The 15175-nt window shown below is 39.0% G+C and overlaps 1 protein-coding gene across 1 annotated transcript in view; it reads right to left on the bottom strand.

The window, feature by feature from the left end:
* Positions 1-15175, bottom strand: part of LOC145435020 (uncharacterized) — a 39129-nt gene that overhangs the window by 20966 nt on the left and 2988 nt on the right. The window contains exons 2-4 of the mRNA XM_080312285.1: positions 12378-12459; positions 7825-7967; positions 1197-1306 (exon numbers count right to left, since the gene is read on the bottom strand). Coding sequence (XP_080168411.1) covers positions 1197-1306; positions 7825-7967; positions 12378-12432 — 308 coding nt within the window. The 5' untranslated portion in view covers positions 12433-12459. The remainder of the gene's footprint in view (positions 1-1196; positions 1307-7824; positions 7968-12377; positions 12460-15175) is intronic.

Raw genomic sequence — 15175 nt, 5'->3', positions numbered from 1 at the left:
GTTGTTAGTATTGAAAGGTGTCGTGATGGTCTAGTCTAGTCAGTAAAATTAAGTCTGCAATCATCAAAATGCCTTCAAAGAAACGAGATGAAGATTTTGGAACCCTTTGAGTTCGCCTTCATAATGAATAACCAATCTTTGTCATAATGGCATTGATCTTTCTAACTGAATTTCCTTCAACTCATTGCTGTGAAGTAGCCTAGGATTTCCAGCAATGGTATCCATCAAAACGAAATAGCTTTGCGATTGACAATTACACGAGAGATGATGTCTATTATCCTGCCCTTTGTCTAGATTTGACCACTGGATAGGCTTACCATATTTTGGAAATGTAAAAAGAGGACACTTTTTCAGAAATTTCAGACATGCAAAACTGGAGAAGAATTCTCAAAAACCGGTCAATTTTTCCCACTTCGTGATCGGTTGACTAAAAAAAAAAAAAAAAGGTCATCACTTCCGCTCAGAGCTCAAAATAACGTTTTTCTCTCCACATTGCCAGGTGGATGACTAAAAAAAAATGGTCTTTTTTTCGCTCTGAGCTAAAATAACCGCTTTTTCCTCCGAAATACCCACCGGAGCTTCACTTCTGCGCTAATTTGCGGCATATCACTCGCAATTTCCTATAAATTTGACCTAAATTTTCAAAAAAAGGACAAAATCTCAAAAAAGAGGACAAAAGGGCGTCCTCCGAGGACACTTTCAAAAAAGTCAAAAAAGAGGACAAATCCTCTTAAAAGAGGACGTATGGTAAGCCTACCACTGGATGACACGTAAAAATCATCAGCCTTCCCATTGACAGTCATTTCAGTGTACATTATGTCGTCATCTGTGTGCTGTTTTACAATGAATTGAGCGCAAGCTGTAATTTGTTACTTTTTGAAATGGGGTAAATGCATCCCGTCATTTTCTTCTTGGGGGTAACGCTATGAAAAAGGTTAAGAACCACTGGCTTAGATGATCTAAATTTGAATATATGAGCAATTGAGCATATTGTTCGTTGCCATACATTTATGTAGATTTGCATATTGCTGCCGGGCTGCTTGCGATTTACTGACTCAGGGTTCATTTGATCTGTAATCTCCACGTTCGATTATGGCAATTAAAATATGACTCATTGGATGACCTCAAATCTAAAGCCATATGTACAGTCGCATACAAATGAACGTAAGGATATCATATGCGTATGGTATACCAACCTATACGTCGCTGAGGATCCATCAACCCATACGAATGTTCCTTCTTCGTATCGGTCATTCAAGCCAATCCATATGCGTTGTCCCCCACTATAGCTATCCCATAAATATTTCTGAAATACCAAGAACAGCATCTAACAATTTATTAACAATCTACAGACAATTATAAGTTAACTAATACGGCGGAAACTAGGAACATCGTATTTTACCAGATCTTCGCTCTTTGTCGATTACGCTCAACATATCCATGAGTGCCACTGAGCAGTGATGAGCGGATGTTGATTTTTGAGAATCCGAATCCGTCCGACAGTTTTTGTGTCTGCGGAACTATCCGTCCGACTCCGAAGAATCTAATCTAACTATCCGACTTTATCCGAAAATCTCGTACAAGAATCCGAAAAATCCTTATCGAATAATGATATCGCAGAATATCAAATGTACAGCTGAGCTTAGATACAGTTCTGCACTAAAAGATCACGAATTTTATCTATGGAATGAACAAAAACAAACAGAACAAAAATTTTAATTTTAATTATTATAGGAACGGAACGTTAACGCGAAGAAACAACGCTACTAATTTGAAGTAAGTGTGCAAATAAAAGTGGTATCTCGGATCAAAAGAAAATTAAAAATGACAGATTATTAGGCCATGGCTATATATAACAATCATGCATTCAACCATATTACCCAATATCAGTAAGTGATAGTAGCAAGTTGTAACCATGGAATTTTACAATATCAGATGGTCAATATTGGATGCAGATAATCCGCATCTTGCCCACAAATGCTGGAATTTGTGAAGGACTGTTCAGTGGAAACTTGCTGCTGCTTATAATGCCTTTGGTCAATCAGTTCAAAATTTTGAGCACGACGCTTATAGTCGAGTCACACAAAATGCCAATAATAGCACCATCCTGAATGTCCCTCAATAGCTGTCCAAATTTCCTCTCCAGTGACCAATAGCAGGTCAGTAGTTGCCTTGCCGACTTGTATATTGGAAGAGAAGAAACTTATCTCCAACTGTGCCGTATCCTTGGCCTTTCGGATATGATTTGTAAGGTGCATTGGACCACTTGAAAAGTTGTGGTGTTTCACTTGAACATAGCAATTATTGCATAGAGGCAGTGTCCCATAAATCAGGATGCAATCTCTCCATACTTCACTCTTGCTGTGCTATCACTCAAGACGTCGACTTTCCTCATTGATCCATTATTACGGAGAAAAGAAACTCAGACAGCACGAGCAGTTTGACAACATTCGAGGTCTTCAAATAATGCAATGTAAACTGTACGGTACGGAGTACACTTCGAACAGTTGATGGAGCTCCACTCAAGTGAAATAACGCATCCCCAACGCACTGATCACCATTCCTTGGTGTTGTCTTTCAAACTGTTTACATGGTCTCTCGTTTAAATCATTTAGAAAAGCACCATAATAACGCCAAAGTTTTTGTTCACAATTCTTAAATTGAAATCAAATTTACATAAACAGACCATTGGTTGAAAAAAAAACTAACAGCTTTTGTTTATATTGCTCAGTGGTTCTAGATGATTGATTCCGTCAATCATAATGGAGAAAAGATAGCTGCTGAAGGAAGGGAAGTTTAAGAGGGAGTTGAATAGGTTTGGGTTTCGTTGTTACTGTCTATAGAAATTCTGGATTTCATAGCCTTGTTATATGTTATTAGTTTACCTTAGTAAGGTATGCATGTATCTTGAATGATTTCAAAGAGGACGATAGGCTACTGTATAGTCGAGGCATCGTTATAATAATTATCATACATTTTATCTGTGTACATATCTTTTTATATAACTTTTTATATAATTTTCTGACTGCAAAAAGTTACTTGTATATGTTTGTATGCATATTCTTATTTGTTTGGTCGGGCTACAAGTGTGTGGGTACGGTAGCTGTTAACTCGACGTGCAAGCTGATGCAAAGTCCTAGTCCACACTGGGAATATCTTCTCACAAAATGGAGTTATTACATTGTTGAACGTCATCGGGATATATTCCGTTATGATCATGAACTGCCAGAAGACTCATGGTAGCTAAAGATTGTGCCATAGCACAAGCACCGCTGTATAGTGCTGATTGAACGGGTGTCATACAACTACTGTGGTAGCATGAAAATCAGTCATGCAACAAAGTACGCAAAGAGGGATTTGTCTTATATTTATCTGCAGAAGACTGCCGCAACAACTACTTTGAGGATTGTGGATATTGTATGCCCTATTGTGACATTCGTCAGCTATGGGTTCAAAAGCTACATGTCAAGGTGTAAAGCAAATGCAGTTCTGCGACCGATGTTGAAACAAAACCTTCAATTTTGTGAACTTCAGAAACTGCTCAGCGAGAATAGCCTACTGTACTGATGATAACTATGTCAGGAGAGCTCATGTCTAATCATACCATCTTTTATCAGTTCACATATTATATATCGTTGGACTGGCAAGTATGGTATACTTGATGTATTTTAGCAAATAAATGTGAGAATATGGCTGACCTTATAGTATGGTCTACTCTTGAATGGTAAGAATGGTAGTGGCGATAGTTTATTTGTATTTTCTTAGACTCTTGACAGACATTTTTAGACTGCTACCATTCATATCGCAAGGTGTCAGCTGTCTGTATTTGGTTATTGAATCGATGACTTCTTTCTATGGGCCTGTAATCAAATCTCACATCTGGTTACAACTATCCGGAAATATCCGTATCAAAAGTTACAGCTATCCGCGATAATATCCGAATCCTATCCGACTGCCAAAAAATGGTCTAATATCCGGTCCGAATGCTATCCGAGTCCGTCCGATGCTCATCACAGAGCCGGTAGCCCATAAGTTTGTTTTTACTAAGGTCCGTTGATTTTATGTATTCATGCAAACCCAGCCCAGCGACGAGATAGCGTGGTTTTCGTTGGTTCATTGAACAATTTTGGCGCTGTTGCTATCGGTAAGCTTTACGGACGACTTCCAGCATCTTTTTCTTCCGCCTCCACGCGTCCTCGTCAGTATCTTTTGCTTTCGATTTTCGAAGCTCGACTTCACTTGATCGATCTGTGCTTTGCATACGACAACGCTACGCATCGGGGTCAGCGATCAGGGAACCAGAAAAATCTCCGACACATGGATACTTGCCCAAGCCGGGGTCCGAATTCACTTCTATTGTTGTCGCAGTCCATGCGTTCAACACAGTGCGCTACTCGCTTACACGAGATAGCGTGATGGTTGATCGACAGCTACCGCATCATACACCAATCGGTTGCGGATTCGAGTCCAACCAAGGTCCACTATAGAATCCTCTCCCAAGTGTTTATCTAGGCTCCTCTTGCTTCCCCTAATTCAACTTTCGATAAGTCGCATATGACCAATACCGTAATACCAATCTTCTTGACGACAGTTGACCACTAAAATTCGCATGATGTATTCTGCGCGGTTAGGTATAGAGAATTAGATCTGTACTTATCATGTGTTTCCAGTAATCTGGATTCAATACTGTTCGATAAAATGGAATCCTGATCCAATACGGTTCCTGTGTTTATGTATAATGATAAAATCCTGACCCGAAAAAATCTACCACAAGGATACATCTTCTGATCCTGTGTTGGATACATTTTTTTAAATACAGCTTGGAAATTCATTTAGGGTTGCTATTAATATTTTTTGAAATTGTCATGCAATGCATAAAACTAGCTGAGTCCAAGTTCATACAAAACATCGAAGTAAACAAACAGAAATTCACTCCATTGCATTAGAAATTCAGAATTATGTCCTGATATGTATTCAGTTGGATACTAACGTGAATCCGAATTCAATACTGTTTCGGAAAATCCGTAATCCTGATCCTGCCACCACTACAGGTGGCTCCTCATACCAGCAGGAGTTGGGACGTGGGATGGTACGCGCCAGTGTTGGGATGACTCGAGGATTGACTTGTGACTCGGAGAAAAATTCATGAGTCAATTTCAAGTCATCAAGTAATCCGTGTCGATAAAAATCACTGTATCTTGCATTTGTTCGGATTTTTCGCGAAACGCCTGTGTACCTGTGAGAGCGACCAATCATTCAATGACGGTGCGTTTTACCTAGCGAGTTAGTGTAATCGCATCCGCCTTCTTGATCGGTAGGTCGTTGGTTCGATCCCCGGCCAGGTCAGATCAAAGACTCGAACACTGGTATCCGCGGCTATCCTGCTAGGCGCTCAGCATCCACGGAGAGCTTGGAGGAAAACGGGGCTGCAGACTAGGTTGTATCTCATCTCCGTCGTCAAAGCCGTGTCCGCTCAATATCTAGAATGCTATTACCGAGAATGGACATTACCGAGAATACTATTATCGATTATTAACATTACCAAGAAAGACACTACCGAGAATGGGCATTAGGCTACCGAGAAAATAATAAAATCATTCAGTGGCATTCGAAACGATGAAATTTAGATCACTCGCAAGACGCGACGCATGGTCGGTGCTGTCAGGTATTGTTCGAATGTTAGAGCAGGACGATCAGTAATAATAAAAATAATAAAATGTGGGGCAGATTCCGAGTTGACCCAGATCCCATGCCGGAAAGTTATGAGCTAAGTATGCCGTCGCATTTTTGTTTTAGGATTCACGCAACGATGTGTTAATCCATTATGAAGGCCAAAGCATGTGAGGCCCGAGATGCGATAATTCTTGCTATCGAGACATCTTGCGCACCAGGCCTTTTGCAGATGCGATTGTTCAGGCCAGCGGTGATATCGTGCGCACCAGGCCAGCTAGATTCAGTAAAGTCAGTACTATTCTCAATGACGTAAGCTCCATCACAGATTTGTGTTTAAATTTATTTTTACTGTCATCGTGAAACAAGAAGTGACAGTAAGTCGACATTCAAGGAATTTTGATCACTTCTGTGGAGATTACCGAAACCCTATGTGTGTATATTCGCTGTCAAATCTCAGGTAGCCCTATGGATCTCGTTCTCGGTAATGTCCGTTCTCGGTCGTGTCATTCTCGGTAATGCATGTTCTCTGAAATGTCCATTCTCGGTAATGTCATTCTCGGCTATGTCCATTCCCAGTGATGTACATTCTTGGTAATGTCCATTCTCGGTAATGTACATCTCCATAATAGCATTCTCGGTATTAGTATGGAACCGTTTAGTCGCGCCCGGTGAAATAGAAATTCAAATTCCATAAATGAGATTCGTCAATACATGGTTATAAACATACATTACTATCAATTTTTGATCCTCTGTTAACCCACGTGATGAGATTCGCTGATGAAGGTGGCTTCTTCGAAAATTTAGTGCACGTCATTATTTTAATTAAACATCTTCCGGTGCGTCCATAGTTATTTATCAAATTGTTGCGTGTTGCTATTTCGTGAACTTCAATCAGGATTGTCGCTATTGAAAAACGATTTTAGTATCGACCAAACGTAATCAGCGCTAACTAAAAGACAAAAACTTCTTTCGTGATACGCACACGAATCCGAATTAGTAATTCTTCACGGTGTGCACCCTTTTCCTCTGCGGTCGCATTTGTACTTTGAGGCTCAGATTGCAAGGACAGGGATATTCGGCAACAGCCTACGGACAATGGACAGATAACTATACAGATGGTTTCGACCAACACGCAGCTGTTATTCTTAGCCAATGTTTCTGGAAGCACATAATCGGGTGTTGGCACAAACTTCCTATATGTGTCTCGGTGTGTAGCGGCGCGGTAATCGCCGCACCGAGATGTCGATGTCTAATAATCACGCTCCTGCAGGCTACATGCACTAAAACTAAATCCTTCCAACGGACTTTTGAGAAAGTAGGAATAAATGCTGTTTTCTCAAAATTGCGAATTATAGCAGTAGTCTTTTCTGTAAATTATGAATATTTTGGTCTGAGATAGGGTACAGATACGAAAATCAAGGCGTCTGGAGACAATAAGTTGCACGAAGCGCGATGAAAATTGTCGAGCTTATTAAATCACTCAAAAATACTCTGTGCTTCCTGTTAAATTACGAAATAACGAAACACCCTCCTGGGGCATACGCTGGCAGTAGCCTGTTGTTTCAGATCGCCATGAGATAGTAGTGTCTATAAATTATATATGAATAACCGTAGCCATGAAAGGTAGATGTTTGAATGTTTCAAGTCTTTATGATTTTATGATTTCTAATGAGTACTATTCGACTGGGGATCGATTCACCCATGGAACCAGATTTTGGCCTATCCCAGATGGTATAATTTTCTTGTCATCGGTTCAACATCCTAGCTATTGGAACGAATTTGAAAATTTGACTTTAACTCCTGGTCTTGAATTATTTTAATCTATGATCTTGTATCTAATCTAATTTTTTTCTTTCTTATGCCAGTGACGAAGCATCTAGAACGGATTTGATCATGCAAGGGCGTCAGGCAGTTTCAGCTACAGTTATAGATGTCGTTAAATATCAGTTCTTTCCCAGCAACAACGAATGAGATTTTTCAACTCTCAGCGTCCATAACCATGTTATGCTCTGAAAATGTGGACTTTTCATCCATGAATATTACAATCAACACGAATTACAGAAATGTTTTTTACATTGAAATTCCCTGCTAAATGGCACGATTGGTCAACTCAATATGGGTTCAAGGCGAAAAAGTCTCCCGTTTAATTACCTGTTCTGCAGCACTATCGATGGTAACCAGATTAGCTCCAAAGTTTTGACAACTTTGCTGTGCATTTTCCCACGACAATTCTTCAGTCGAAAAATAGTAACATCTCGAATCGCTTTGCTCCCAGCCTTGTGGACATGACATGCCTGAATTAGCGGAGACAAATCAAATTAGCGTATCATTCAAAAGTTGAAATTATATCTCTCTGGTATAGAATCTTAGCATAGTGCATGGGCGCCCGTTAAATGCGAAAGTGCCGAATTTGACAGCTCTTCAGGAGCATAAAAGTGTAGGCCTATGCATGATCATTAGATTAGCGAAGAAAGAAATTAAACGAACTGATACCCTATACATGTTAAACTGTTGCGCTATACAACGGAGCCTTTCAAGTATTTTTATGCCCTAATAATTCTAAAAAAATATAAATGCAACTTTTGCTAAAATTAAGTGCAGATTTCTCGCGATTTTAGTGCAACTGAAACTTGCCCTACTTTCTGGGATCACTACATATTCGGTGTATTGCGTGGATTGGTTTGTATAAGTTTTGAATAATCGTGAAAAGTGTGTACGATCCCAAAAAGGTTGACAAGCACTATTGTACAGTGCAGGGCTCTTCAACCGGGTATATCGTACACCCCAGGGTTTACCATAATGTTTAAAGCAGGGCCGGCCAACCCGTGGCCCGCGAGAAGGTTTTGAGTGGCCCGCGAGGTAATTTCCGAAATTTCTAATATCATCAAAAATGGATTGCACAGATTGTGAACTTGCAAGGACAATCAAACATTTGATTAGTCTGGCCGCAACACTTGAGATGTGATGACTAAAATATCAGTTCCGACGCATTGACAGATCCATCAGCCATTCAGATATTGGTATATCTTCGTACACTACAATAAAGCAGAATAATTTGCGATAGATTTATCAAAGGTAAACATTTTCTACAAGCTTGGCGCAACATGTTGTCACTCGATTTCTTGTTTGTAATATTGTTGCCTTCTTGTGAAAATGGAAGAACACCTAATGTATCAGATTGAGTCTTAACTATATTCGCGATTACGAGACAAAGTGTCGTTCAACATATAGGCGACGTTGCGTTTGCGCTCGCAGTAAGACTGTCGACTGTGAAACCTAGGCACGAAATGATTGACGCATGTTGGTCGTATCTCTCGATATCGATATGTCCAATGTCCATGCGCCGAATAGCCCAGTCCTCGCAAACTTGGCCCATCGATATACAGCAGGCCTGCAATATAGTCAAGTGACAATATTACTGACCTACGAACTTAAAAAAAAAATTCGCGCTTGGCGCCAATCAAATGTGGCCCGTTGGCTGAAAAGGTTGGCCAGCCCTGGTTTAAAGGGTCTAGCACTTTGATGGGGTGTACTGGGGTGTATACCCAAGTGTTGGAGGTTTATCTAGGCTCCTCCTAGGCACGTCATCCGCGTAAGCGGTGTCTGCAAAAGGCTGGAAGTGGGCCGTGCTATACGTCGGCAGTTGCGGAGTAAAAATGAACGGCCTGGTGTAAATGAACAATTGAACATATAAGTCAACAAACACCATTAATACCTCAAAACAAACCAGCAAATGTTTATCTTCATCATTTAACCATTGTTAATAGACTTATCGGTTTCTTTTGGAGTATAACAGGATTGAGTTAGCATGTGTTCTGCTTGAGAACATATTCCATCGCATACTTCAATCGTATTAATTTGTGAAATAGTTCGTCGTCACCGAGGTTGGGTATTCAATTGTTCGCGCGGGTGTTGGTGGTAGGGCTGGGCACAATGATTCGAGTACTCGAATCTGAATCGAATCATTAATACTGATGATTCGAGTCGATTAGTAAATAATGTATTTTTCGAGTAGTGAAATTATACGTTCCATGTCATTAAGAGTTAATTTATCAACTAATATTATAGTTTAAACAGTATTTTCCATTTTGGTACTCTTGAAAACCTGGTTGATCGTATCGCAGCAATGAAAAACATGTATTACAAAGCTACAAAATACCTTTGTGGTATACAACGGGAATTATAATTTTTGAGGTAGCACTAAGGTACATATTTGGATTTTCCATATCTTTCATACTGGTATGACGTCACAATAGAAGATACTCGACGACTCGACTCGGCTCGAAGCCTAAAACTCGATTCAGAATCGAATCACTCAGGTACTCGATTTTGCCCAGCCCTAGTTGGTGGATAGTGAATAGTTGATATTGAAGCGAGCTCGAGAAATCGCTAATCAACCGCTGGACTCGCTGGCAAGCTCATGCGCGCTTATACGCGTATATTCGTCAACACGATGAAGCTTGTCCTATCCACGTATTATGAGCATTTACGCATGTATTTAACCGTAATAAATTAATGCTAACTTGGTAAATTTGAAAGAATTTCAAACCTCTCCCTTTTTATTCAAAACTCTCCCTTTTTCATCTCGCCACGCCATGTAAGAATAAAAGTCGTCGCCTGGATGATTGTTTGGTTGAATACAGTTAAGAACCGCTAAAACAGTGGCGCTATAACGACGATTTGAGTTAGCATATTCTATGCCCATTTTGATATAGTCGTAATCTAACGTTAGCCCGGTGTATGCGTTAAGAGAAATGCAACATATTTAACTGGAAACACGGACGTTGGGATTGATTTAATAATATATTTATATTGCTAGTCAGATTTCTCTTATGTCCGTGGTCCTATTGTGTCGGAAGTGACACAGCAGTGCGACCATAAATATTTCAATTATATATTTGTGCAACTAATATCTTTCCCATGTAAACTGCATATAACGGTCCCGCATTCGCTCCTATGAATAGCAAGTTTTTGGTTCCTTTTATCATAAAACTCTGAACTCAGTGTGCACTTTTGAGTTCTCGAAATTGGGTATCAATGTCACCGACTTGTTACTAGTAGCAAATGTCCCATTTATTTCAAAAGTTACTTAACAATCACAATCATAGTTTAGTGGTAGTTAACAGGACTGAGCTTGCAGAAACTTCAATAAAACCACATATAAACATCTAGTATCGAAAGTGCACCATTAAATTAGGTTTCCAGCATTACAATAAAGTTTTATGCATTTTTCGTAATTAGATTTCGATGAATTTTGGATCTTGACGGTCCAGCGGCTCGCAGCATATGTTATGAATGTTTTGCCGATCCACGAGTTCAAAAATGTTAAGAGCCACTACGTTGCAGCCTTTGCTCGTTCTTATTTCGATTAGGCCAGGGAGGGGGCAAACCTGTGGACATACTAATAATAGGAGGTCCACTAATAGGAGGTCAAAAAATAACAACATGCAACAAAGTTATTAACAAAACCGCAAGATGCATCATCATTAATTTTGTGATCAAAAGTTTCGAAGCCACCCCTCTACCGGTTAATCTGATCACGTTGGCGGAGAATGGATAGAAAAATTGACAGTAATATGTGAAACTTACCAATATTATCGACAAAATTTTTAAATTCAAAATTTTAAATTTGAAAAAATGTTCGCCCTCTGCGCCACTATCAAGTGAACCCCGGTTACTTTTCCTAACAATAATACTCTCGATTTGGGAGCATATATAGTAAGCCTGTGAGGGTGTTCTACTTCCACAATCAGAAGTGTTTATACGCATGGTATATCTGAAGAATACTGTGTACAGAACCCCACAAGGTCTCTCCGCGTTGCGATGTTCTCGGTAGACAAATTAACATGAGTATTTGTCGTCCAGATGGTCCATGGCGAGTCTTCGCGGGAATGCGGCCCTATATGCTATATATGTAATCGAAATTCAACCTTATATAGCAAAAAGATAAGGCTTACTACGAAATCGTTGTGTTGTGTGGTTAAAAGGGTGCACCACGACGAAAGAGGTTGTTGGGCACTGGCATAGTGTACTCCCGAATATTCGTGAATTGGTCTTACCGGCGGAAAATCACATATACGCTTTCGTGGCCGAACGATATTTTCATGAAAGTTCGCTCCGGCCATTGTCGCTTTTGTGTGACATATGCCTCGTATCCTCCTCGCATGCCCAAAATACGATTGGCACCGAGCATATTTAATCGATTTTTGCTCGAACTTGAAAGTTGAATTCACCATATATAACCATCTCGTCAGCCAGAACTTTTTCACCTCTCGTCAAGTTCGTCCTGGCCAGCAATGTGATAATTTAAGTCACTTATAGGTATATGATTTTTAACTTGCGATACGAAATTTTTGCCGTGGCGAACCAAACCCGACAAAGGGATAAGCGCCACAACGTCTCATTCTCACAATTAATAAATAAATAATAATTTATGAAAGTTCCGTTCACGAGAACACGGGCCTCCGGTAGGTATTCAGTATGTGGAAATAAAAAGATTAGCTCTAATATTCGAATTATCATGTTTTAACTCTAGACTTGAACACTGAAAAATATCCGGATCAATTACGAGCTCTTCCACGTTGCAATTAGGTATATATCGAACGGAGAATATAGTTTTAGGTCACTGGTTCACATGCCTAGGACTGTCACCTAGAATATTAATTGTCACGTGATAATTCCAGACGTACTATAAGTAGGCATACCCGGTGTAATACAAAAGAATGCGAAGAAAATCCACTTTGTTGACACTTCTCCCATCGCAGTGTTGTGAAGAGCGAATAGAGGCTGTAAAAGACTAACAGAATTCAGAATTGTTTTTTCTTGACACTGGGCCATTGAATATATATCGGCAAAGAAATCAGTTGCTACAATGGCTCGCCGCTCGTTGATAAATCTGTTTTTATACGACAATTTTACCTTCAATATCAATTGATACGTCTTTGTCTTTGTTATTAATTCATTTGATATATGACAAATAGGATTGAAACGTAGCATTTAGCGTAAGCGTAGCATGAGCCCTGCTTAAGTAATCATTACATATAACTAGGGCGATTATTTTTTGACATGTCAAAATCTGGCAAAATTTTGTCAAAATTGTACCGTTAGGTCAAAATTGTTTACAAAGTCAAAAAATTCTTGACATCTGCATTTCAATTGTATCGTATATTTTGCACTGTCTGTGAACTCATCGTTTGATATTTTACCGTTTGTAGCCTACTTTATAAGCCTACCGTTGCAGACGGCACATTGTCTGCTCATTGTGAATCATAAACGGTCAAATGAAACAAATAGGTTGACATGGTGTTATGGTCAACGTACCACAACATCCTAACTGAAGCATGGGCATTGCATGGTTCCTATATCAAGAAGCGCATGATGAAAAATTGTGATGTAGACTGCATTGTCAGTATGAAGAAACACGATGTGTCGCCAGCAGTGTATGCACAGTAGGGCGGTTCAAAAATAACCTTTTTTCCTTAATCTTGCGGGCTACGTGATTAAATCGTTAGGTTGCCTTAAAAAACGACGCACACGAAATTTGAATTCATTCCAACCAATATTCGCGGTTTACGTAGAGTTTGAAAATTTTGAATTTGCCCAGAAACGCAAAAAAAATTTTTTTTCAAATTTTTCTGCCAACCCCATGAAAATGTTGGGCTGTCTTCAAAAACTATGCAAAACAAATTTGACTCAATTTCAAGCCGTAGAAGTAGAGTTATATCAGTTTTTCCTTGATAATTCTGGGATTATCCTTGATCGGTGGATAATCCAATAATTTTCATCGAAAAACTGGAATAACTCCGCTTCTACGGCTTGGAATTGAGTAAAATTTGTTTTGCATAGTCTTTGAAGACAGCCGAACAATTTCATGGGGTTGGCAGAAAAATTTGAAAAATTTTTTTTTTGCGTTTCTGGGCAAATTCAAAATTTTCAAACTCTACGTAAACCGCGAATATTGGTTGGAATGAATTCAAATTTGGTATGCGTCGTTTTTTAAGGCAACCTAACGATTTAATCACGTAGCCCGCAAGATTAAGGAAAAAAGGTTATTTTTGAACCGCCCTAATGCACAGTAGGGTTGTTCAAAAAAACTTTTTTTTCCAAATCTCACTCGCTTAATGACTAAATCGTCATGTTGTCTAAGAAAACGATGCACACCAAATTTGACTCAATTCCAACCAGTAAAGGCCGTGCAATATTGAATTGAAATTTTTAATTCATTATTAATAATTGAAAAATAATTTTTTCAAAAAATTGTGTCAACCCCATGAAATTGTTGAGCTGTCTTTAAAGACGATGCAAAACAAATTTGAGTCAGTTCCGACTTGTAGAAGCAAAGTTATTCGAGTTTTATGTTGATAATTCTCGGATTATCCTTGATCCGGCGATTACACTGTTCAACACATATTTTTAGGCAGACAAAGTAAAAGTGGTTTTTGGGGTTCTGAAGGGCACTGATTCCGAATATGACCTTAGTTTTTTCAAATTGGCTCTTGTTGTGGAGATAACCCATGGGGCTGTTTTGATCAAAATCTCCCATTTTCGCGGTAATGACTAAGCTTACCATATTTTGGAAGTCTAAAAAGAGGACACTTTTTCAGAAATTTCAGACTTGCAAAACCGCAGAAGAATTCTCAAAAACCGGTGAATTTTTCCCACTTTGTGATTGGTTGACTAAAAAAAAGTCATATTTTCGCTCAGAGCTACAATCACCGTTTTTCACTCCGAAATAGCCGCCGCACTTCTGTGCTAATTTGCGGCATATCACTCGCGATTTGCTCTGAATCTGACCTAAATTTTCAAAAAAGAGGACAAAATCTCAAAAAAGGGGACAAAAGGGCGTCCTCCGAGGACACTTTCAAAAAAGTCAAAAAAGAGGACAAATCCTCTTAAAAGAGGACGTATGGTAAGCTTAGGTAATGATTAGATATGAAATCGGCTTAGTGGTACTATAAAGTTTAGAAATTCAATCTACTTGTTATTTTTACACACAGAAGACTATATTAAATCAAAATACAGCCACAGCACTATATTTTGGGGTATTATATTTATTATATAGTTACAGACTTTCACGGATATCATGTACATAAATAAACTCCAGTCATGTATACAAGTATTTACCTAGATACTCAAATAACGTGGCAATAATTCAATCAGTTTTACGTCAACCACCTATTGCAAATTTGAAATAACCCGTTGGAATACAATATTATTGATATATTTTAAATCGAAATTGTTTTTGTACGATTTTCGCCTGTAAGCGATTTAGTGCAGTTTCTCGAAAGGTTCCGGCAACGGTCTGACATAATATGATCAATGGTTCATCTCATCTGCCCTGGTATCTTTCTATTGTTGTTCTGATGTCTTGTTAGAACCTCTCCCCTTGCTAATCAACAAGATGATCAGAAAATATATCAAGATTACTGAACAGGAAGTGAACTTTTATGCTCATGTTTGTTCCAAGTTTTCGATATGCAGATACGAATTTTTTGACCAACTG

Source organism: Botryllus schlosseri, chromosome 3, assembly GCF_051294905.1.
Source record: "Botryllus schlosseri isolate E-star chromosome 3, Bs_hap1, whole genome shotgun sequence".
NCBI classification, from domain to species: domain Eukaryota; kingdom Metazoa; phylum Chordata; class Ascidiacea; order Stolidobranchia; family Styelidae; genus Botryllus; species Botryllus schlosseri.
This window is presented reverse-complemented; position numbering and strand designations above follow the sequence as displayed.